This window comes from Triturus cristatus, chromosome 4_1 (assembly GCF_964204655.1).
Source record: "Triturus cristatus chromosome 4_1, aTriCri1.1, whole genome shotgun sequence".
Classification (NCBI taxonomy): Eukaryota; Metazoa; Chordata; class Amphibia; order Caudata; family Salamandridae; genus Triturus; species Triturus cristatus.
The window spans coordinates 643,881,491-643,906,616 of record NC_140585.1 but is presented as its reverse complement, the minus strand read 5'-3'; the positions used below and the strand labels follow the sequence as shown (position 1 = coordinate 643,906,616).

At 47.9% G+C, this 25,126-nt stretch overlaps 1 protein-coding gene across 6 annotated transcripts in view; it reads right to left on the bottom strand.

Annotated features, from left to right (window-relative positions):
- Positions 1-25,126, bottom strand: part of LOC146855326 (uncharacterized) — a 915,814-nt gene that overhangs the window by 586,089 nt on the left and 304,599 nt on the right. For all 6 annotated transcript variants that reach the window (XR_014981308.1, XM_085653035.1, XM_085653037.1 and 3 more), the window contains one exon: positions 7,809-7,924. Coding sequence is in view for 5 of the 6 variants with exons in the window: in XM_085653035.1 (XP_085509161.1) it covers positions 7,809-7,924 (116 nt within the window). In the remaining variant the exon portion in view is untranslated. The remainder of the gene's footprint in view (positions 1-7,808; positions 7,925-25,126) is intronic.

The following is a 25,126-nucleotide window of genomic DNA, read 5'->3' as shown; positions in this document are numbered from 1 at the left end:
AGAAGGCACAGCCCTATTCAGGTCCCAGGTGCAACTCCTCCCTCCCATCTAGATGCAGATCTCTCTATTCACCACTGGGCTGACTCACCCTGTCTCCTGGAATCCCCCAGCCTTGTCACTCAAACTCCAGACAAGGAATACACAGCCTAGCAGAGGCAGGCTTGAATGGTTAGACAAGAAAATACCTACTTTCTAGAAGTGGAAATTTCAAACACAGGATGTTAAAACCAACTTCACTAAAAGATGTATTTTATCATTCTGAGTTCAGGCATACTAAATTCGAATTTCTACCATGTTCCCTGAGTCAGTTAGGATTATAAGATGTAATAATCAAACTGCCCATTCTGGCCTATGGAGAACAGATAGCCTGGCAATAGTGAAAAATAAAAATGGCTGTAATTCACTATTAGGACATGCCACACACATCAGGGCTTGTCCTACCTTATACTTACAATGCACCCCACACTTGGGCCTACCATAGGGGTGTCTGGTATGAAGAAAAGGGAAGGTTTAGGGACTGGCAAGTGGGTGCACTTGCCCAGTCAGCATGACAGTACCAGACTGCACACAGGCTCTGCAATGGCAGGCCTTAGACACACATTTACAGGCTGCTTCTGTGGGTGGCACAAACAGTGCTGCAAGCCCACCAGCAGTGTTTGGATTACCAGCCCTGGGCACTCATTGTGCACTGTACTAGGGTCTGACAGGTAAACCAAACCAACCAATCATGGAATCACTAATTCATACATCAATTTACAATAGGGAGCACTAGCACTGTGGCACTGGACAGCCGTGGCACAGTGCCTTAAGCATCTAACACCAGCAAAAACAAATGAGGCAACAGCAAAAAATGGAAGGGAGACCCACGCCAAAGTGCCAGGGCTAACACGTGTCCCCTCCAGCTGAAATGTGGGGAGAACTACCCTACCTCCTGGGAGTTCTCATCACTAAGGCGGAAAAATCTGGACAGACCATCAGCGTTGGCGTGTTCTGTACCAGGGCGGTGTTCCACCATGAAATCTATCCCCTGTAGGGAAATGGACCACCTCAACAGCTTTGGATTCTCACCCCTCATCTGCATCAACCATCTGAGGGGCCTGTGGTCTGTCTGAACCCGGAAGTGAGTCCCAAACAGGTATGGTCTCAGCTTCTTCAGTGCCCAGACCACAGCAAATGCCTCACGATCAATAGCACTCCAACTCTGTTCCCGTGGAAGTAACCTCCTACTGATGAAGGAAACAGGTTGATCTAGGCCCTCCTCATTCATCTGTGCCAGAACAGCCCCCACACCATGCTCTGAAGCGTCTGTTTGCACTATGAACTCTCTGGAGAAGTTGGATGCCAAGAACACGGGTGCAGTGCACATAGCAGTTTTTAGGGCCTCAAAAGCTTTCTGACAGGTGTCAGTCCAAATCACTCTTTTAGGCTGCTTCCTGGAAGTCAGTGCGGTCAAGGGGGCAACAATGTTGCCATACACCTTGACAAACCTCCTGTAGTAATCTGGGAGTCCTAAAAAGGCTCTCACCTCTATCTGCGTTTTGGGCGGCCCCAAGCCAGGATGGTTTCAATCTTGGGTTGTAGGGGCGCCACCTGGCCGCTGTCCACCTGGTGTCCCAAGTACATCACGGAGCCCTGCCAGATCTGGCACTTACTCGCCTCGATCGTGAGGCCTGCCCTCCGCAGCGCCATCAACACTTCCCAGAGGTGGCGCAGATGTTCTTCCCAACTGGCACAGAATACTGCGAGGTCATCCAGGTAGGCGGCACTGAACTCGTAAAGTCCAGCCAACGCTTGGTTGACAACCTCTGAAAGGTGGCAGGGGCATTCTTCATCCCAAAGGGCATCACCCGAACTGGTAGTGCCCATCTGGTGTGGAGAATGCTGACCTCTCTCTTGCCCCATCAGTCAAGGCGATCTGCCAGTACCCAGACGTTAGGTCAAACGCGCTAAGGTACCGTGCAGCCCCTAACCGATCTATGACGACATCAGCTCTGGGGATGGGGTGCGCGTCAGTCCTGGTGACTGAATTGAGCCCTCGGTAGTCCACACAGAAACTGAGTTGTGGTGTGGCACCCGGTGCGTCAGCCGTTGCGACCAAGACCAATGGGCTGGCCCAAGCACTGCTAGAGGACTCAATCACCCCTAACGCAAACATCTTGGAGACCTCCTCCTTGATGCAAGCTCTCACCCTGTCAGTCACCCTGTAGGTTTTGTGCCTCACAGGTGTACTATCCCCAGTGTCCACATCATGGACGCACCAATCAGTGACACCGGGAGCCAGGGAGAACAGATCCGAAAACTGTCCCAGCAACTGGCGGCAGTCATTCTGTTGCTCAGGGGTCAGGGTGGAAGAGAGGTTGACACCCTCCACTGACCCATCTTGCTCTGTCGCCGACAGGAGGTCTGGAAGAGGCTCATCTCCTCCTTCATTCCACCATCTGTCGCTAAGAGCATGCCCACTTGGGACCTCTCCAAGTGGGGCTTCAGGCGGTTGACATGCAGGACCCTCAAGGGGTTCCTGGGAGACCGCAAGTCCACCAAGTAGGTAACCGGACTTTTGCGCTCCACAACCTCAAATGGTCCGGTCCACTTATCCTGGAGCATGCAGGGCTCCACTGGGGCCATGAACCACACTTTCTGACCAGGCTGAAGCTCTACCAGAGTGGCATTCTGGTTGTACCACCGCTTCATCTCCTCCTGGCTGGCTTCCAGATTCGCCTCAGCGAGTTGTCTGAAACGCCTAGTTTGGTTCCTAAAGGCCAGCATGTAGCTATATACATCCTGGGGAGGTTTCCTGGGAGATTGCTCCCAGCCTCCTTTAACCAAACTCAGAGGTCCTCTCACTGGGTGTCCATAGAGAAGCTCAAAGGGGCTGAACCCTAGAGATTTCTGTGGCACCTCACGGTAAGCAAAGAGTAGGCATGGTAAGAGGATGTCCCACTTACGCCTCATGGGTTCCTCAAGACCCATAATCATGCCCTTCAGGGTTCGGTTGAACCTTTCAACCAACCCATTTCCTTGGGGGTGGTAAGAAGTGGTAAACTTGTAGGTTACCCCACGCTCCTGCCACAGGGACTTCATATACTTGGAAATTAAGTTAATACCTCGGTCAGACACTACCTGGCGAGGGAATCCCACTCTGGAGAAAATTCCCATCAGTCCTCGTCCCACCATGGGGGCCGTCAATGTCCTCAGAGATATGGGTACCGGGTGGCATGGTCCACGAAGACCAGGATGAACCTGTCGCCGATGGCTTTCTTGGGGTCCAGTGGCCCCACAATGTCAATACCCACCCGTTCAAAGGGGGTGTTGACCACAGGGAATGGCTGGAGAGGAGCCTTGTGCTTCCTCCCACTCTTTCCACTTGCCTGGCAAGTCTGACAGGTCCTGCAGTGAGTGTCTGAACTCCTGTGCATTTGGGGCCGATAAAAGTGGGTGACAAGCCTCTCTAAGGTCTTGTCCTGCCCCAAATGTCCTGCCAATGGCACATCATGAGCCAGCCCCAGTAGGATGGTTCTGAAGCGCTGGGGTACCACCACCACACGGGCTGACCCAGGCTCAGCAACCTTAGGCTCAGAGTACAGGAGACCATTCTCCCAGTAGACCCAATGTGACCCAGACTGATCACCTGCTGCCTGGTCTGCAGCCTGCTGCCGTAGACCCACGTGAGAAGGGCACTTGTTCTGCTCCTCACAGAACTCCTCCCTGGAGGGTCCTCCTTCTTGCTGCCAATGGGTCAGCTCAGGCAGGTCCCCCAGTTCAACTACCTGTTCCTCTGTAGGCACCAGGGCATCCCCCTTAGGGTCTGCTCCCTCCTGGACCGTGGGAACTTCTTGGGCCGGTTTCCCACACCCCCTGCCTCCTCTCTCTAAAGGAAGGTACCTGGGTCCCCCTCTCAGGCTCCAGTTCCTCTTGAGAACCCCTACTGGCTGCCATGGACCGTGAGGTGACACACGCCCAGTCAGGCAGACCCAACATTTCCAAATGAGCACTCCGCTCCACCTTCGCCCAAGGTGAGCTCTCCAGATCGTTCCCTAACAAACAGTCAACAGGCATGGCGGGCCTCACAGCTACCTGAAGAGTACCAGAGAGCCCCGCCCCCCACTCAAAGGGAACCTGAGCCACCTTGCAGTGGCTCTCTGTGTTGTCAGCAGCAACAACTGGATAGAATGCATTGGGGACAACCGGCTCTTGAGAATCCAGGTGACACTTGACAGCTGTCACACTGGCTCCTCTATCTCTAAGAGCCTCCAAACTATGGCCATTGATGGTCACCCACTGCCTGTATTTCTTAGTGTTATCAGACAGTTGGGTCCTACGGACCACCTCACAGTCTCCTAAAGAGACAAAGGACATCTCTGCTGGCCCCCTCCCACATTGGGCACCCATCTCCTCACCCAGGGCTACACTAGCCATCTGCCGGGGGGCTGCACCAGGGGGTGCTGTCTTCACAAACTGGTTACACCTGGGATCATTCGCTTTATGACCCAGGTCCCCACATTTGTAGCATTTCAGGGGTCCCCCTTGAACAGGTGGACCTGTTGGGCCCCTGACTGTTTCTGTGGAGGAGGCTGGGAACCTTTCCCTTGGTTCCCTTGGGGATTACTTTGGGGCCTTCTCTGGAACTCCCTCTGTTTACCCTTGTCCCCCCAACTCTTCTGCTGGGGACCCTGTCCACTCTTGGCTGAATCTCCCAAATGACCCTTGTAGACCCTGGTACTTACCCAGCATTCCGCCTCTTCAGCAAGCATCCTAGGATTAGTCAGCCTACTAACAATCAGGTGCTGGCGTAGCTCTGGAAAACAATTACTTGACAAGTGCTCCCATGCAATCAAATCAAAGAGCCCCTGAAAATCATCAACTTTGATACCCTTCACCCAACCATCCAATGCTCTGCAGAAAAAAGTGACATATTCCATCCAGGTACGGTTCTCTATCTTCTTGCAACCCCTGAACCTCTGTCTGTACATTTCAGGAGTTAAACCATACCTGAACATAGTGATCCACCCACAGATGTATAAGTAGGTCAAAATTTCCCCAGATACAGTGTAGAACCCCACAATGGTGGAAAGTACACACTAGTTGTTTAAATACCCCTCACACACCAAAAGGGCCCTTGGTGTCATGCTTCATCATAGGGGTCTTCCCGCCCCTCTACGGGACGGGGCGTGCTACGACCTACGTGTATGTGGGAGCACTGGTTTTGTGAGACAACTATGTGTTTTGATAGGGTGTGAGAGGAAGGGTCGGGGGTGAATAGAGAAAGTGAGATAAAAAATACCTGGCTCGTCGGTCTAAAATTTTTTAATATACCTATGAGCTGGTATTAATAAAAAGTGGGGGGAGGAGGTGTGTATGCCTCAATGAGCCGTGCCTCCTATGTCTGCCGACATGTTTCGAAGCTCCCCAAGCTTCTTCTTCAGGACCATAAGGATCCCTCCCTAAACTCACAGTGCTGTGTAATAACGTGAATAAAGTGTAGTGTAGAAAAACTTTTTATTGGGGTTCTACACTGTATCTGGGGAAATTTTGACCTACTTATACATCTATGGGTGGATCACTATGTAGTCTAGTCTATGATCAAAAGAATGTGTGTACTACTATGCAGTGTGTTATGTTGGGGAAGAAAAGCTAGTCAGGGAGAAATGTCCCTACTGAGCTATGTAAGCAATGCTTAGAATAAAGGAAAAAACTTCCCGCAGCTGCACGCTGCCTAGACATAAGAAAAACAAAAAGGGGAGTAGAGAGGTACCACTCAACCTGAGTGGTGGAGGTGGATACGTCCTCCCAAGGTTCAGTCAATAAACATAGTGAACACATACAGTGATCAAGTGACAACACTACAGATGGACACCACACCAGTTTTATATCAAAAATAAGTATTATTTATATAGATTTAACACAAGACCATAAACGACAAAAGTCCACAATACTGTTACTTAAAAATGGTAGAATTTGTCTTAGTTCTCTTTAGAACTTAAATGCGACACTTTGAGTCACTGTACCTTAAGATGCGACACGCAGCACAACGAAAGTGTTGCAACGATGGTGATGCGATGAAAGTTTGGTGCAAAGAAATAAAGATGTCGTCTTCTTTTTGATGCGGCACGCTTCCCCGATGTTGCGAGAAGTCTCGACTCGATGCGAATGCTGCAGCGGCGACACCCTTGTTCCGTGATGCGACGACAGCGGCTTTGGCGGCGACACTCTTCTCCGACGATGCAAGACGCTTCCGCTCAATGCGACAGCTGCAGCGGCGACACCCTTATTCAGTGATGCGACGACAGCAGCTCCGACGGCGGCATGCTTCTCCGTGGATGCGAGGCGCTTCTGCGGTGCAATCCGACAGCTACAGCGGCGACACCCCTGTTCCGGGATGCGACGGCAGCAGCTGCGATGGCGACACACTTCTTCTTCGTTGCCTAGCAGAGGCAGGTTTGAATGGTTAGACAAGAAAATACCTACTTTCTAAAAGTGGTATTTTCAAACACAGGATGTTAAAACCAACTTCACTAAAATATGTATTTTATCATTCTGAGTTCAGGCATACTAAATTCGAATTTCTACCATGTTCCCTGAGTCAGTTAGGATTATAAGATGTGATAATCAAACTGCCCATTCTGGCCTATGGAGAACAGGTAGCCTTGCAATAGTGAAAAACAAAAATGGCTGTAATTCACTATTAGGACATGCCACACACATCAGGGCTTGTCCTACCTTATACTTACAATGCACCCTGCCCTTGAGCCTACCATAGGGGTGTCTGATATGAAGAAAAGGGAAGGTCTAGGGACTGGCAAGTGGGTGCACTTGCCCAGTCAGCTTGACAGTACTAGACTGCACGCAGGCTCTGCAATGGCAGGCCTTAAACACACTTTTACAGGCTGCTTCTGTGGGTGGCACAACCAGTGCTGCAAACCCACCAGCAGTGTTTGGATTATCAGCCCTGGGCACCCCTGGTGCACTGTACTAGGGTCTGACAGGTAAACCAAACCAACCAATCATGGAATCACTCATTCATACATCAATTTACAATAGGGAGCACTAGCACTGTGGCACTGGACAGCAGTGGCACAGTGCCCAAAGCATCTAACACCAGCAAAAACACATGAGGCAACAGCAAAAAATGGAAGGGAGACCCACGCCAAGGTGCCAGGTCTAACTGCTGGGTTTAATGCAACAATTCTTTTGATACCTTGAAGTACCAGTTTTAGTGGTCCTATTCAGAAGTTAGCACAGCTGAGTTGTCAGCATGTGACCCTGTACTTGAAAATGGGCCCCCTAGCCTTTCTAGTGCACAAACAACAATTTGGGGGTTTTACCGTCGGAACATGGAAAATCACGTTTTACTTTTTAATACCCTGTCTTAGGATTGGCTAGGTCTGCCTTAGGGGTGACATATATATTTAAAAAAGAAAGTCTGGCTGGATTTTAAATGGCAAAGTCGAGCCAGCAGTTTGAAAATTGCTCTACCAGTCAACAAAAGCAGGCTGGGAGTCATTGTTTATTTTGTCACACTCGTGGTGGTACAATAAGAGCTGCAGTCAACGAGGGACACTTTAACTTACATTCCCTGGGTACCACTTGCACCATATAGTAGGGATATATCAAAAAATTACATTATGCCAATTGTGGGTGAACCAACCAGAGATACATGTTTTGAGGGTCAAAGCACTGAAACGGATACCTGCTTGGCAGAACTCAGAGCACCTTCAGGTTCGAAAAACCAGCAGCATAAGTCCAAATGCTTGGGGGGAGGGGTCATGCAAAAAGAGACATTTCCTTACATTTACCAAAACTGACCTTACCTTCATAGTACTGCAGCAGTTTGTTCATTCGGAGATCCCATAGCTTAACTGTATTATCTGAACATGCTGACCCAACACACGTGCCTGTTGGGTTAAAATCTACGAAGTTAACCAAGCTAAAAAAAAAAAAAAAACAATTAAAGAAAGTATTCTTGTCTCAGAATCCATTAAAATATTTTCTTTGTTAAACAGCACATTTTAAAGTCTCAAAAATGGTCCAAGAGAAACCATGCAAAATGAAATGGCAAGATGGAGTATTTTATTTCTCTGCACAAAAAGTAGATTCACAAAAATCACTCAGGGGGTCTTGCAGCGCAGGTCTGCTTGAACACTATTAGGCAAGTCCTCTTATCCATGAAGGGGGCATGAGTAATTGAGAAGAGCTATCCGTGATGAGCAGTTGCATTACTTGTGTTTTTATGTACTATGAAAGAGGCAGGAACGAACAGCCTCCTGCATATTTTTCCCTTCTTCATAAGGAGTGAGATGACCTGGTGGAGTTTTGTTTTTTCTCACAGATGCCTTCACTGGCAGGTCTGTCCCTGTGGATTTATAATAAGGTTTTTAGAATATATTTTTGAGAAAGTAGATTATTAGTTGGGGGGGGGGGGGGGTTGTCCACCACATGTAATAATATCACTAGTCTTCTAAGGTCCAGCAAACGTTTCAGTAGTTTAAAACCAAGCTCAATCCCCAGTAAGTATGGCACAGAGCAGGAAGGCTTAACTTAAGAAAATGTATAAGGCCTTTAGAGGTACCAAAATAGTTAAAGAGTCAAAAACACAACACAAACATCCCACTACAATTTATAAAAAAAATAGAGAATAATTTAATGAACCAATACAACAAAAAAATCCAAAAAGGAGAATTTAAGATAGTCATTTTTGAAATTTTAAATGAAAACAGCACCAAAAAAGCATTATGCGACAATCAAGGTCATCTGGTGGAATTTGACTGGCACCTAGGTGAGGTTTAAGCCCAACCGCAATAGAAGCACGAGTCAGATACAGGAATCAGGTTTGAACCTGTTGGAAGTTTTACCTTCTGATTTAGTCCCTGAAATTGAAGCAAAAAACCTTATTGAGGCAAGGCAGCAGGCTGTGGTCGAGAAGGGCTCCACGAGGCCCAAAGCCATTGGATGGAGCCCAGCTGAAGCTGTTGACGTTTGGCGGAATAGCTGTAAGTGGGAGAAATTCTACATTCACACTGAAGGAAGGTCCTTCACCAGTTGGATAGTTTTTGTACCTTCGCCCAGGGAAGATTTCTACATTCAGACTTAGTCAATTTTTTTACTCGGACACCTCAGAACGGCAAGGCTGCAAATTGTAGCCAGATAGTGCTCCACAAGGCGGAATACGCTCAACGTTGTTCAGCTGAAATGGATTTTCTGCTGTAGAAAAGCTCCAAGCAGGAGCAACCTGAATATTTGGTCCATCTGCGACACATTTTTGTAAATTTGACATAGCAGGTTTGTCCAGGACCTCAGGAACAGAACTTGAGAGTCAAGACTCAGTCCAGCAGGGTCCATGTCAGGTCCAGTTGGAACTGGCCAGCTGAGCTCCTCAGGAAAATGGCTTCTAACATCTTGTTGTGCCCTAGTAGCTTAACAGAAGGCCAGCCAACTGACCCTTTGAGTCCACTTCTTTATCCTAGACACAAGTGGGAGCAGGTCCAACCTTTCAGGGCTCCTCACAGGTTTCAACAGCAGGTACAGTCCTTCCTGTATCTTTCACCTGTCCAGCAGTGTTTTGAGGAGAGTGCATAGGGATGCCACATTTATGCCTGGCACTAGACTGTGGTTGGGGGTGACTTCTGGCACACACCAAAGGCCTTTGTCTCCGCTTTCGGAGCAGGTTCACACCTAATCGGAACAGACCAGCCTGAACTGCCAAGCTCGGTCCTCTCTAAACCAGAATACAAGTAACCCAAGAACGGGTTTGCCCTGATTAGGAGTCTTCAGTCGAGTGTAGCTTATTTTCAGAGCACAGTGATTAAGGGAACCAAGTCTGGGCATACCAATCGTTCAGGATAGCATTCCAACCCATCGCTTTTTTGCCCACCATACTGCCCTAAGTGGCAAGGGTGTGCCCAGACATGCATCCTGTACTCACTGTGCCACTGGAACCAAGCAAAACCTGGGCGAAATGGGTCTTGGGTTACTTGTCTTCTTGTTCGAAAAGGCGCTGTCCTAGCCTGGCAGTTCGGGCTGGACAGTTCCTATTTGAGCAGTACCAAGACTGACTTGCATATGGCCGAGCCCAAACTAAAATAGTAGTGAGCAAAATAACAATGGTTTGGGATGATACCTCAAGTGATTGTCAGTTGTTACACAAATTGCAAGTATTCTTCCCATCACGTTTTGTGTGTTTGATGTACGCCCTATGTGTCAACGGTATGCCCAGACATAGGTCCTGGGCTCACTGTGCCACTGGAACCAAACTATACCTGACTGATGAGCCCAATCAGGGCAAAATTAGCCTTAGGTTGCTTGTGTTCTGGTTCAGGGAGAACCTGGCTTGGCAGTTCGGACTGGACTTGCTCCTATTTGAGCAGGGTTAAGAATGATTTAAATATGGCTAGGTCTACGCTAAAATGGCATGAAGAGCAAATGAACGATGCATAGGAATGCCACCCGGAGTGACTGCAAGTGGATACACAAATTGGAGGCATTCCTCCCATCACCTTTTGGGTTTCTGAGATATAAACATTTAAAAAATGTACTAGGTCAGTTTGAAAGGGTTAACATCTGTGTCGTTTAAGTTGTGATTCAGTAATTACGGAATCCTGGAGATATTATTCGATTTTTTTGGACAAATGTGATAATTAATTGGTGAAGAGTTCTGTAGAATCGATTACTGTTGAAAAAAAAGCACCTTTCAGCTGCAATTATTAGGAGGCACCATGAGAGGTGTCCTACCCCAAGGGGTTGCTGGAGGGAACCAGAAGAACACCACACCAGGAGAAAATGCAGAGAACAGTGCTTGATACAAGAAATAAAACGCAACTGTGATCGTGCAAGCTGCAGTTTTAGTGCCTCGATTTGTCTGCTGTTTTGTGGAGGAAGAAAAAAAATCACAGATCGGATTAGATTTATGACTCTTACAAAGGCTTTAAAAAAGCTCAGGGTGTGAGGCAAATACATAGAAAGAGATGCATAGAGAAAAACTCAGAGTGAATGGGCCAAAAGCCATGCTCAGCAGAAGGTGTGTGCTGCAGGATAGGGTGCATGTGAAATCTAGTTTTGAAGCACTTTTCCCTCTTGGATCAGCGTTGTCCTCTTATTGCACTACTACTGGTGTGTCAGACGACCTTCTGAGTTGACCTTTTTGGTGTTTTTGTAAAACGCAATTTCCAAATGGTTCACCTAGTTTTTAGATGTCTTTAATTGCTTCATTGGTTGAATTAAAAGTAATTTTTTCATTAAAATTGGCATTTATTCCTGCAGTGTAAACGTGAAATTCCAAAGACATGAGAAAAACACGTTTCCTGCCTCACAACATTGAATGACACAACGACTTCACATACTAAAACAATTCTCACAGTAGTTATAAGGCCTTTTTAATGTAATTTAAACTTACTACCACAAGTTTGACCCCTTTGATCTTGGTTTGCTTAAATACCTTCTTTTAAACAAACACACATCAAAAATGAGTGAAATACATTATTATGACAACTCATAAAAAAGTTATGTTTATAAATATACAAATGCATACGTAAACCAATAATCTGAGAGTACGATGAGAATGGAAACTAAAAACTACTGAAATTATCAGGCATTGTAAACTGGATAAACCATAGCTCAAGCTTCTGCCTTGCCTGTACAGGACCTCTGCTTTTGTGCCACAGGACTCAAGCTGCAGCTCGCTTGACGAAGCCCAACAAGGCTAAAACCGCTCCGGGGCTGACAGTGTACCCATTCACTGGAGACCTGACCAGGCAGTTTGGTCAGGTTGGTACTTTGCTGGGGCGGGGTGATGCCTAATTTGTATGTGGCTAGTCCCCGCCTGTAGTGGCGCAGACATGCTAGAAACAATGGATTAAAATGAGGCCCAGCGAGATCAGCAGTGGTTGAGTTTATTCAAACAGTCCACGTTAATTCAAACATTCTACAGATCTCCTCACACGACATCACTGATGGCCATGAGGACATCATTGATGTGATCACATATGACATTAAGCACCATAAGGCATCATAACAAATGGATAAATCCAACTGTCTGGAACTCTAAGGCAGTGAAGTCAACACTCTGGTCACATAATGCAGAAGGGAAGGATTGATACTTCAGGGTGCAGTTGAAGGATCTACTGTGTCTGTGCAGGTAAATTTGCCTTAGTCAACCTCCATTTGACTACCTCCATCAAATCTTATCGATGTTCTGAAACGGAGTTAGCTTCTTCCTCCATTTCAAGTTTATCAGTAGTGCATATATAACCTAACACCATAAGCTTGATACAGACTTATTTATATTGGTATATTTACGGTCCTGTGATTATAGGTCTATGGTGCACTTTCTTCTTTCACACACGCACATAACAAAGATTTGATGAGTGTGAAATTAGCGGTAGGCACTGCTCGCTGCCTCAGTGGCCACCCAGTTCTTGCAGAAAGTTCAACTTGAGGACCATATGCTCGCATCTTTGTTGGGAGTGTGTAGTAATTGGGTTATCTGTATTCTGCTTTCGGAATGTATGGAACGTAGAATGTATGTGTGTCATCTGGAATGGGTATTATTGTTGGGGCTTAGAATGTATTCCTTCACTTAGAATTAGCCCTGTTATAGTGCTGCATGCACCCTTTGTATCGTACCTGCTAACCTCAATAAAGAAGAGAACTGCACTTGTTTCACTGTGTGGTTACTGCACAGATTTTGGCGACAAGCTGGCTAGCTCAAGGAACCCATGTTTCATACTTGTTGAAGACGTCTATTCATACCCTGTGTTGCTATGGGACCTGAAGCTACGCGCTACAAGAATTGCCAATTGGTGCGTCTGCTGTCGTGAACATCGTGCGCTACAACGAGGATTAATTGAAATTCACCGCAGATGTACGCAAAATTTTAATTCAAGTATGCGCAGCGCCGCGCTGGCTACAGCTTACCAATGGTTAATCCTAACGACCGCAACTGTGACTTTCCAATACTGCAATGCCTGCACGCGTTTCGTTCCACCGTCTCCATAAAAGAGCACCTCGCATGCACCGCCTTCTTTTCGTGATGGAGGACAACGCATGAGAGGCAACACTGTAGAAGGAACACACTACGCTTCACACGTCGCAAAGGTCACCCGAAGTCATCGCGCACAAAAGGGCACGCACAGCGGCCATCTTCAAGCTAAGTGAGTCGGTTCCTGAAACTCAGAACTCTTCTCACCATCGGAACTCTTCTCAAATCCTTTTTTTCAGTAAAAACAAACTTACAGTACCGTTTTTTTCTCTCCTTCGTATGCTGTTGTGAGCAAGTGTGTGTGCAGCGCTTTGAATTGTTTTCGATTACAGAACTTTTCGGAAAGGCATGAGTTTCTGGTATCAATGTTTTGCATACAAGTGGCATTCTTTACAGCTCATACGAAAGCCTCAGTCTCACGCTTAGTGACATCACCTATCTTCCAGGAAAAATTGAAGTCCGTACATATTTTCCTTCTGTAAGTTTCACCCTCATTTTCAAGTCATGTCTATAGGAGAAACAAGCACTGCCTTTCGTGACTTCAATGCTTCTTCAATGCACATTAATTCCCAAAAGGAGTTTTTACCTATACCTGGAGAGCCTTTGGTTTCCTGGAATAACTGGAAAGAATATTTTCTTAATTACATTGCTAACCTAGAAGATATTAGTGGACATTTTTCACCAGAAACAAAAAAAGGATTCTTATGTATTGTTTAGGCCCTGTTTCGGGATTTAAAGTGAATTAATCAGTGTCTCCCGTTTAAGGAGATTCGCTTTGTGTTTTCACAGCAGTATTTCCACATATCGTCATCCAAGGTCTCCCCCAAGTCTACCTGCCATTCTTGTCTGGCTTTGGTGTACTGATTTTTTCAGTAATCTTGCATGATCTTATATATACAGGAAACTATTTTTAGGGTTGTGTCTGACTTTATGATAAGTGTGAGGGCTGTTAGGTCTTTTCCTAGTATGTCTTTCCGTGCTAGTCTCATCCTGTGGTAATGGAATCTTGTGAGCATTGTGCTCTGCTGTTCACCCATTTCAACATCCAACCACTCTCTTACTGTGCCATCTAGAAATATATCCCCTGTTGTTATAATGTTCAGTTTCAAGCGCATGTGCTACTCCTTTTTCACCACATATCAGTACCCAATGGCACCATGCTATTGGCGTCATAGGGGAGTATAGTATGGCTCCCGCCTGTAGATTAAGTAACTGTTGCCAGGCATGTGCAACTGCATTTATGGAGTATAGTACCCCAGTTCTACGTGAGGGGGGTTTGAACAGCAATGGGATGGGGGCTGCTACTATCTTTTCAATTTGTATTGGGGGAAGCCCTGGTATCTCGTGTATCCAGTAATGGGCGTGAGAACATTGTGCCGCCCTGTAATACAGGTCCAAGTCTAGAGTGCCTAGGCCACCCATGCTGCATGGTAATGTGAGTATGCTCCAGCGGACCCTTGCATGTTTCCCAGCCCATACCAGATTAAGTAAGAGCGATGTTATTGTTTTAAAAAAGGATTTTGGAAGGACCATTGGGATATTTGTAAACAAAAACAGAAATTTAGGTAGAATAACCACCTTCATGAGCGACACTCGGCCCGCAAGGGATAGGGGCAGACGATTCCATCGTACTATAACTTCTTTTAGCTTACTTACTGCCCTCTTATAGTTTTCTCGAAAGACCACTTCCGAATCCGTATGTATCTTTACACCCAAATATCGTACTGGCTCGGTTGTCCATTGCAAGGTTCAAAGAGCTGCGCTGCTGGAGTGAGCAGGAATATAATGGATTCAGGCCTATTAACCTTAAGAACCGACAACTCCCCATATTTAACCACCTCCCGTAGTACCGGCGACAGGTTTTCCTCTGGGTCCTGTCGGAAGGTCGAATATTAATGGATGAACTGGACAGGGGTGCAGTCTCAGTGACCTATAGAAAGATTAATATATAATGTAACAGACTCTCTGGCCCAGCTGCGTGAGAGTTGGCACAGAGATGTGGGAGAAACTGAGCATTAGACTGGGAGGCAGTGCTGATGCAACCGCATGAAGTGGTATCAAGTTACGCCTCCACCTGATATAGTTCAAAATCCTTCATAGGGCTTACTATAATCGACAGAAGCTACACAATATTGGGAGGGTGCCTGCCCCCAACTGTCTCTGCTGAGAAAATGCAGTAGGGACATTTATTCACAAAATTAGGGAGTGTCCCTGCATAAAATCATACTGGACAGCTATCCTTCAGGAACTTTCTAACATTTTGGAGGTTTCGCTGCCGCTTGAACCACGGTTTGTTCTGCTGGGGATCCCAAGCAATGTGGATGTCCTGCGCTTCAAACTGCTCTTTAGTTCATTGGCCCTGGTGGTGGCCAAGAGAGGTGTGGCCAAGTACTGGGGTGCGCAGGAGGTACCCTCAATACAAGAATGACAGAGGGGGATGGACCTCTACATGGCAGCCGAAAAGGTGGCATATAGTGGTAGAGGCTGTCCCTGCAAGATTTACAAGGTCTGGGGATGGTGGAGGACTGACTATGGAATGGGGTCCCTGGAGGTAGACTTTGGAGTGACACCATGTCAGATTCCTGGACATAGCTAATGGCTATGGGACTGTTTATCATGCATTGTTTACTGTATAAGATGTGCCGGTGTGTCCTAAGAAGTACGTTAAACACCATATTGCAGCATTGTACAATAGTGTCAGCGCTATACTGACGCTACGGTATGTAGTGAACGACTGTATTGCTGGTTTGTTGGTTTATGTATCTATATAAAACCTGAAAAAATAAAAGGAATTGCTACTTACCAGTATGCATCTGTTCTTGGCATGTAGAGCTGCAGATCTACACACTATGCATAGATCGCCATCTGGTGTTGGGCCCGGATGTTTGCACTTGTTTTTGTCTCGGAAAGTCTCTGGAAGTCACGAGGTATGAGACTCCTCCTTTGGATCATAGTGCGCATGGGCATCGGCTCCATCCTCAGATTGTTTTTCGCCAGCAGGTAAATGATGAAACAGGAAGGATGCCCATGTATGGTGTATCTAAGTAAGATAATACTGGAACAGATAAAGGTAGGAGGCGGGTGGGCGTATGTAGATCTGCAGCTCTACATGCCAAGAACAGATGCATACTGGTAAGCAGCATATTCCGTTCAAGGCATATGAGCTGCAGATTACACACTATGCATAGATTGTATAGCAGTATCCCCTCCTAGCGGCGACCACCAGTATCTGTTGCAGTAGTTTGAAATAGTGTTTTGAGTACAACCTGGCCCACACTAGCTTGTTTAGTTTGCACATCGACACAATAGTGTTTTGTGAATGTGTGCGGTGTAGACCATGTAGCTGCTCTGCAGATATCTTCTAAGGGAATGTTCCCTAAAAATGCCATTGAAGCCCCTATCTTTCGTGTAGAGTGGGCTCTAGGAGGAACAGATAATGTACGTTTTGCTTTGTGGTAACAAATCTGTATGCATTTGACAATCCACCTAGCTATCCCAGATTTTGATATGGGGTTGCCTTTGTGTGATGGTGAGAAAGACACGAATAGTGGTTTGGTCTTACGAAAAGGTTGTGTTCTCTCTATGTAGTACAGCAGTGCTCTGTTGACGTGTGAAGAGCTCTTTCTGCGACTGGTTGTGCCTGCAAGAAGAATACAGGCAGCTCCACAGACTGATTGAGGTGGAAGGGAGAAATGACTTTAATAGCTACTAGGAAAGCAGTTTTCCATGTTAAGAATTGTAGCTCACATTTATGTAGAGGTTCAAATGGTGGCCCCATTAGCCTTGTGAGAGCGATGTTTAAATTCCACACGGGTGAGGGTGGTACTCTGGGGGGAATTATTCTTTTGAGTCCTTCCATAAAAGCTTTTATGGCAGGTACTCTGAAGAGTGATAGATGTTGTCTATTTTGTAGATATGCTGCAATGGCAGCAAGATGCAGTCTAATAGACGTGTAGGCTAAGTTGCATCTTTGGAGGTGTAGTAAGTAGCCTTTGATGTGTTGGATAGACACATCTAGAGGATCAGTGTTTTTGTTATGGCAGCATATTACAAATCTTTTTCACTTGGCTGCATAGCATGCTCTAGTGGTAGGCCGTCTAGCTTCTTTGATGACGTTCATACAGTCAGGAGGAAGGTTGAGGTAACCAAATTCTAGGACTTCAGGAGCCAGATCGCTAGGTTGAGCTGAGCTGGGTCTGGGTGTTGTATCTCTCCATGGTTCTGGGTTAGGAGGTTTGGAGCGAGGTGTCATTTTTGGTGCAAAACTACGGAGAGTTCCCGCAATGTGGTGTACCATGGTTGTCTGGCCCAAGTTGGAGCAACTAGGATGAGTGTTGCTGTAGTTTGCGCACCACTAGTGGAATGAGTGGGAGAGGCGGAAAAGCGGATGCAAATCTGCCTGACCAGTTCATCCATATCGCATTGCCTTTGGACAATGGGTGTGGATACCTGGCGGTGAAGTTTGGGCATTTGGCATTTTCGTGGGTTGCGAAGAGGTCTATCTGTGGTTGCCCCCACATCTGAAAAAACGGTTGAAGAACTTGTGGATGAAGTTCCCACTCGTGCATTTTTTGTTGTTTGACGGCTCAACAGATCAGCTGTTGTGTTTTGGACTCCTGGGACATGTTGGGCTAGGAGAAAAATGTTCTGAGGTATAGCCCACCTCCATATGCTCTGTGCGAGGTGAGAGAGCTGCAGAGACTGTGTCCCCCCTTGTTTTTGTATATAATACATGGCTGTCATGTTGTCGGTGCAGACTAAGACAGCTTTGCCTGAAATGTGTTTTTGGAATGTTTTCAAGGCTAGGAATATGGCTAGTAGCTCCAGGTGGTTGATGTGGAGTAACTTTTGCTGAGGTGTCCACCTGCCCTGCATGGTGTGATGAAGTAGGTGAGCTCCCCTGCCTGAGAGTGATGCGTCCGCTGTCATGACTATTTGAGGAACGGGCTCGAGGAACGGTCGCCCTTTGGAAAGGTTCTTGGTGTTCCACCACTGCAGAGTGTGATGGGTACGACCGTCTACCAACACCAGATCTGTTAGCTGACCTTGAGCCTGGTTCCATTGGCATGCTAAGCACTCTTGGAGAGGACGCATCTGGAGTCTTGCATGAGGCACTATGAATATGCAAGAGGCCATCATCCCTATGAGTTGCATGAACACTCGAGCTGGAAGAGAGTGTTGCGGTTGAAGGGTGAGAAGAGCTTGTATGCTCGCTATCCTGGCGGGACTGGAATAGGCTAGTGCCCTTGAGGTGTCTATTGTGGCACCGAGGTATTGTCGTATGTGGGACGGTTGCAGCTGGGACTTGGCGTGGCTTATTGTGAACCCCAGTTTGTGAAGTTGTTGAATAGTGGCGTGAGTGTGTTGTACACACTGATTGTATGAGCTGGCTTTAATGAGCCAGTCGTCTAGATATGGGAAGACATGGATGTGTTGTCTTCTTAGGTGTGCTGCCACCACCGCTAGGCTTGCTAAACACTCTTGATGCTGTGTTGACTACGAATGGGAGCACTTTGAATTGATAGTGCTGACCGTCCACTAGAAATATGAAATATTTTCTGTGAGCGCTGTGAATGGGAATGTGGAAATAGGCGGTCTAGAGTAGCAAGGAAGTCGCCCTGGGAAAGCAGAGGGAGGACCTGCTGAAGTGTGACCATGTGGAAGTGGTCTGAGTGTATGTATAGGTTTAAGGGTCTGAGGTCTAAAATAGGCCTTAGAGATCCGTCCTTCTTTGGTATGAGAAAATAGAGGGAGTAAACTCCCTTGTTTTGTTGCTGCAGGGAAACTGGTTCTATTGCACTTTTTTGTAGGAGGGAGATTACCTCCTGCTTTCGCAGTAAAAGATGTTCTTGTGACATTGGACGGTGTTTGGGTGGTATGGTTGGGGGGGTAGATGTTAGTTCGAGACAGTAGCCTGATTGAATTATTTGGTGCACCCACCTGTCTGAAGTGATGTTTGCCCAGGCAGGGAGGAATTGGTGGAGTCTTCCCCGACTGGAGTGGAATGGTCTGGGGGAAGTGGTGGGAAATCATGGGGTGGGGGTGGAGGCAGAGCGGGAGTTGTTGTTTTTGCCTCTGCCTTTGCTGTTGTTCCCCCTGTAACCACCCCTTTGGTATCCTCTAGTAAAGGTGGATTGGGTGGGAGCCTTGTAAGAGGGGGAGGGGCTATCAGTGGAGTAGCCTCTATGGGTGCTTCTGAAGGATGAGCGACGAAAGGACCGTCTGGGAGCTTGCAACTGCAAGGCTCCCATAGATTTGGCCGTGTCTGTATCCTTTATCATTTTCTCAAGCGATACGTCCACATTGGGGCCAAATAGGTGTTGCTCATCAAAAGGCTGATTGAGTATAGAACTCTGGACTTCGGGTTTAAAACCTGATGTTTATTGCACTTGAGGCGGTATCAGCTACATCTAGGGCACAACGGATGGAGGTATTAGTGATGGTTTTACCCTCCTGTATGAGTTTGTTGGCCCTGTTTTTATACCTGTCAGGGAGGTGCTGCATTATGGACTCAAGCTCATCATAATGTGCCCTGTCATACCTGGCTAACAGCGCTTGGGTATTAGCAATGCGCCAAATGTTTGCTGCCTGTGACACTGTGCGTTTGCCAGAGGCGTCCAGGAGTTTGGATTCCTTATCTGGTGGTGGTGCATCACCTGATGTTTGGGAATTTGCTCTCTTCCTTGCATTAAAGACTACTAAGGAGTCTAGTGGTGCGGGCCTTTAATGTATACTGGGTCAGTAGGAGCAGCCTTACACTTCTTTTCTATTCTCTGGTTGATGACTCGAGCTCTGACTGGGTCTTTAAAGATCTCTGGTGCATGCTTAATGACCCCTTTAAGCATGGGCAGAATTGAGGTGGACCTTTGTGTGGTATCGAAGGTGTCCATAAGAAAATCTTCCACTACAGGGTCTGTATGAAGGGCAACCCCGTGGTACTGGCCAGCCCTGTGAAGGAGCTGGTTGAAGCCGATATTGTCCTCTGGAGGGGAAGGCATGGAGGGATAGATGGCATCTTGTGGGGTGTAAGGGACGTGTGGGACACTGTAATCATCCCAGGGGTCTGGTGAGCCAGTAGGGGTAGGGTGCCCAAGGGGTTGATCGTCCACACCTCCCCCTGCATCATCTGAGGTGTTGTCATCATCATCCTCTACTGGGGTAGGTGATTGTGTAGGAGAGCGGTGTGGTGGGGAGGAGGAGGAGGAGGAGGAAGAGGAGAAGCGATCCTTACTGAAGAGGTAGAAAAGTCTCTCTTTTTCGGTGGTGGTGCAGACGCAGGCTTTTCCAGGGGTCTTTTCTTGATGCTAAGCATTAAATGACCAGTCTTAGGCTCCTTCACAAGAGTCTTTCTGGACGAAACAGTTGGTCTGTGGGAGGCAGATCCTTCGGAGTCGAGGGTTTCGGTGCCGTAAGCTTTTTCAGTGTCGACTCGGTAGTGGTTCTAGGCTTGGAACCGTGTAGTTTTGTAGTGTCTTTATCCGATGGAACCGGTTGTTGTTTTTTCGGTTCCGAGGTCTTCGGCTTGGAAGAATCGGTGCCTTTTGGTGGGCGCTTTTTAGTCGGCTCCGAGGGTGTTGTCGGCGCCGAGGAACCGGTGCTAGCCTTCGACGCTGACTGCTTTGATGTCGAAGCAGTGGTCGGCATGGATGAGGACGTCTTCTTTTTCGGTGCCTGAGTTTGTTTTTCGGCACCGAGGGTAGGCTGACTCGAGCCCGAGTCACCTAAAGGCTTAATAGGCTTCTTTACCTGGCCCGAAGGCGGGGCATGGGAAGCAGTGTCTCAGTGTGCACCTGGGCCCGAAGGTGAATGTGGTACCGAAGCCTTTTTTGATAGTGTTGAGAGAAGGGGTGGGTCGGGGTCGACATCTGTGCTCACGGCCCTTTGAGCTGGAGTGATGTCTTCGACGTCGGAATCATCTGCATCGGAAGCACTGATAATGGCTTCTTCGACCCGACCTTGCTCCGGAACATCAACGCCCTCTTGAAAGATGTCGTCTGGGATGGAAGATGACGAGCGCGCCATTGTTCGTCAAGCTCGTCGGTCCTGGATTGTCTTCTTGGAGAGGAAAGAGGCGCAAGCTGGACAGTCTCTGGCCTCGTGCTCCGGTGAGAGGCAGAGGTTGCACACCTCATGTAGGTCGGTGTGGGGAAACTTCGACCCACATCGAGGACACTTTTTGAATGGCGTCCTTTCCATGAGCCGAAGATGAGGCCCAGGTAGGCCCGAAGGCCTTCGTTGACGACCGGAATCGAAGACTCTGAAGTTGAAGGGTCGCGTGGATTAGAAAACGCGATCGAAAACAATAACGTCGAGAAGGGAAGGATTGCGCGTCGAAAGACAAAACCATTAACGGTTCCGAACTGGAACGCGAGAACACATCCGAGCCTGATGGCGGAAAAAAACAATCTGAGGATGGAGCCGATGCCCATGCGCACTATGATCCAAAGGAGGAGTCACATACCTCGTGACTTCCAAAGACTTTCCAAGACAAAAACAAGTGCAAACATCCGGGCCCAACACCAGATGGCGATCTATGCATAGTGTGTAACCTGCAGCTCATATACCTCGAACATATATATATACATTAAAAAGAGATTTAAAGTCAAAACTAGAATGGTTTACTCACAATTAGATTCATTACAGAAGGCAAAAAGTACTTAGGGAATGATCAATAAATCTCATAGTAAATCAAAATAATGAAAAGGGATCAACATATGGTCATCCACCAAAGCAATTAAGCAGACAGATAGTTAAACAAGAGGATGGACATAAACTCTACCTCCAAGAGTGAGCCAAAAGCTCTGACACATATCTTAGAAGCATCATCTTTTATAGGTTTCTAGACTTAGAAAGCTACACACTCAATATTGTGAGCTATGAGCTAATAGGGCTGAATTAACAAAGATACATTTATGTAAATCAATCACTGTTCAAATACACAGGATACATCAAATAAGATACATTTAGTAAACATTGACTCTGCTGCATATTAAAAAAGTTTGCATAGGAAATTAAGCATATGGCATTACATTTATATAATATAAAAATACAATAGACAGTTCAGTTAATGAATGGTCCCTAGTAAAGACTCAAGAAAATTACCTTGAAAGTTACACAGCCAGGAACATCCAAAACATGGCTTCCTCAAGAGGAAGGCACATTAATACAGATCTATTTTGCACAGTAAAGAACACCACAAAAGAGGCTTCAATTTTGCAGATTTTATTAAATGGAAAAGCACACAGAGAAACCAATGCACATGGTGAATGCTTGTTGACCAAAAATAAAAGAGCACTATCAGTCTGCAAATGTGAAATATTGTCAATGTAAGCTGGTCAGGCTATCTTAAACAAACCGAATTGAAACATTATTTTCTTATTATTAAAAGCACTCTCAAACTAAAAACTAGAAACATCCCATTCGGGATCAGATAGCGCTGTTCATTGACAGTCAACTTTTCTTTGAAGAAGCCTGCGCTAGTTTCAGAGGGGCTATGGTAATGGAAGAAGAGGCTCTCAGGCCACTGAAGACAGCTGTAGGACCTCCTTCAGGAGATTGAAGTTTGGCTCCACAGAGTGTAGGGGCAACACAAGTGCCTCTGCTGTGTTATGGACAGCAGTCTTAAAGGAGCAAACTTTCTCAGAAGGGGTGCCCCAAAGGATAGGGGATATCACCTTCTGGAGATGTATCAAGGTCACTGGCATTTTTAAGATCTATGAAGAGCCCTGCATTTACATAAGGCAGGAGTAGGTTAGCAGACTCTGGGTCATCCTCCTACCTGCACCTTAAATCAAGTTGGGCATTCAGGATACTTTAAGCAGAGCCAAATAGGTTTTCCTCATGTGCAAAGCTATGGGCACTGGGAAGAGTGTCAGCATAGGCTGTTCTCAAAAAAAGCTTACACCTTTTCTCTGCCCATCCAAATTATGTCTTGATTTTGAGGGTTGAAGCGGCGACAAAAGGAGTGTGGGAGCCGGCCTCGTGGCGTGGTTCTGTTTCTCCACGCTAAGCCGCACGAGGTCCCATGCACCTCGGCGCTCCTCCATTTTGGACTATACGTCACTCCACGTGTGTGACCCCGCTTCACCCGGCCTCTGTCCCAGCGAGGCCCGACATCAAGGCGCCAACCCCTGGCCCGGGGGATACCACGTGAACCCTTCCCACTCCCGGCGGAGGGCAGTATTGATGGGACCCCCAACCGTTCTTCCACACCTAGGTGCGATCGCCCCACAGCTCTCTGGGGCCTGGCGCCTCTCCTGCTGGGCGTCTGGCCGCTCCCTACCCGGCCTCCCCGCCCCCTCCGGGCGGAAGGGTCCGGACATTAAAAGGGCTCCAGTCCTATATCTGGGGCGACCCGACAACAGGACAGGAGTTGTATCCTGGAGTCAAGAGCCCTGCTGATCGGATCGCGGCTGATCCTACGGAGGAAGACTCTGCCTGAAACTACCTGTTGAGCCCTGCTGACGACGTCGCGGCTCCATCGTACCTACAAGACCTTTACGAACCTTTGGGGCCCTGCTGACGCCGTCGCGGCCCGACCTTGTGAACTTGCCATCAGAGCCCAGCTGACCTCGTCGTGGCTCGACCGAAGCGGACCTACCACCGGAGCCCTGCTGACTGTGTCGCGGCTCGACCCAAGCGGAACTACCACCCGAGCCCTGCTGACGCCGTCGCGGCTCTCCTTGACCAAGCCGCTCTGAGACAGCATCCAAGGTCTGGCACAGAGCCCCCTTCCACGTACCTGGTTGGTACTGAGACTGTCCCGCTACCCTATTCCCTTCGAGACATTGAGACTCTTACTGGATCCCTCGATCCCACTGTAAATATTGAACGTACTACTTTTTGATAAAGAACCAAGTCCAGCAACCGATATTGAGTCCTGTGTGGTGGTGTTACTGGGCCTAGTACGATCATAGGAGAAGGACCCCCCCTGCAGGGGCTTCTCAGCGGCGCTCGGCTATACTTGTGCGGTAGGAAGGTGCCCCGGAATAGTCTCCCCGACTCCCCGGTGGTCCTCCCTCCAACATTTGGTGGCCAGCGACGGGATCCGAGCCAGACGCAATCGTACAGGCAAGTAACGCAACCCCTACCTGACCAGACGGAAAAAGAGAAAGGGAACCATGGACGGCCAAGAAGCAACCGTGGCCACAATCTTCCAGCTGGAAAAACTAGAAGAATACACCCACAAAGAACTCAAACAATTCTGCACAGACAAAGGGATCGCAACCACAGGATTGGGCACCAAGGAAGAGATGCAGAAAGCCCTGAAAGCCTGGACAGAACCCGAGACCACTCCACCCCGAGCCGAAGGGACCTCGGCCCGGGACGGAACCCTGCCGACCCCAACCCCGACAGATGGGGGACGAGCCGACCCAGAAACCAGCCTTTCCCCCGAAGAAATGCGAGAACGGGAGAGGGTCCGGACACACGAAATGGACCTCGCCCGACTCCGGCTGGACGGTGAGCTCCTACTGGCGGAGAAGAAGATAGCCTTGGAGCAACTACGGCTGCAAGAGGAAATCGAGGAAAAGAAACGGCGTCGGGAACTAGAGGAGAGACGGCTAACCCTCGAGCACGAGAGGAGCCTTAAGGAACTTGAACTCAAAGCTAAGACGGGGGAGACCAGCAACCCCGGAACCCGGGACGCTCTGCTCCTGACTGAGCCAAAGGTTCACATCCCCAAGGATGTCGTCAAAGAGTACTATAAAAATGACGACATCCAGCAATGGTTCCGAGCGTACGAAGTAGCCATGACCTCCCATCGGGTACCCCGGAAGGATTGGGGTGCCGGCCTATGGGGGAGGTTCCTCAGCGAAGGCCGGGATACCCTGCTGCAACTCCCCGACGCGGTGATGACATCATACGACCACATGAAGGAAGCCCTACTCACACGCTACGGACTATCAGCCGAGATGTACCGGCAGCGCTTCCGGGACTGCAAGAAGCTCCCCGCTACCACGTGGGTCGAATACGTGGACTTCTTCAGCCGAGCGTTGGAAGGTTGGATAAAAGGAAGCAAGGTCACCTCATACAATGAACTGTTCGACCTCATTGTCTGGGAGCACCTCGCCAACAACTGCTTTGTTGAACTAAGGCAACATCTCCTGGACAGTAAACTGACCGAGCCCCGGAAGCTCGCCGCCGAAGCAGACCGAT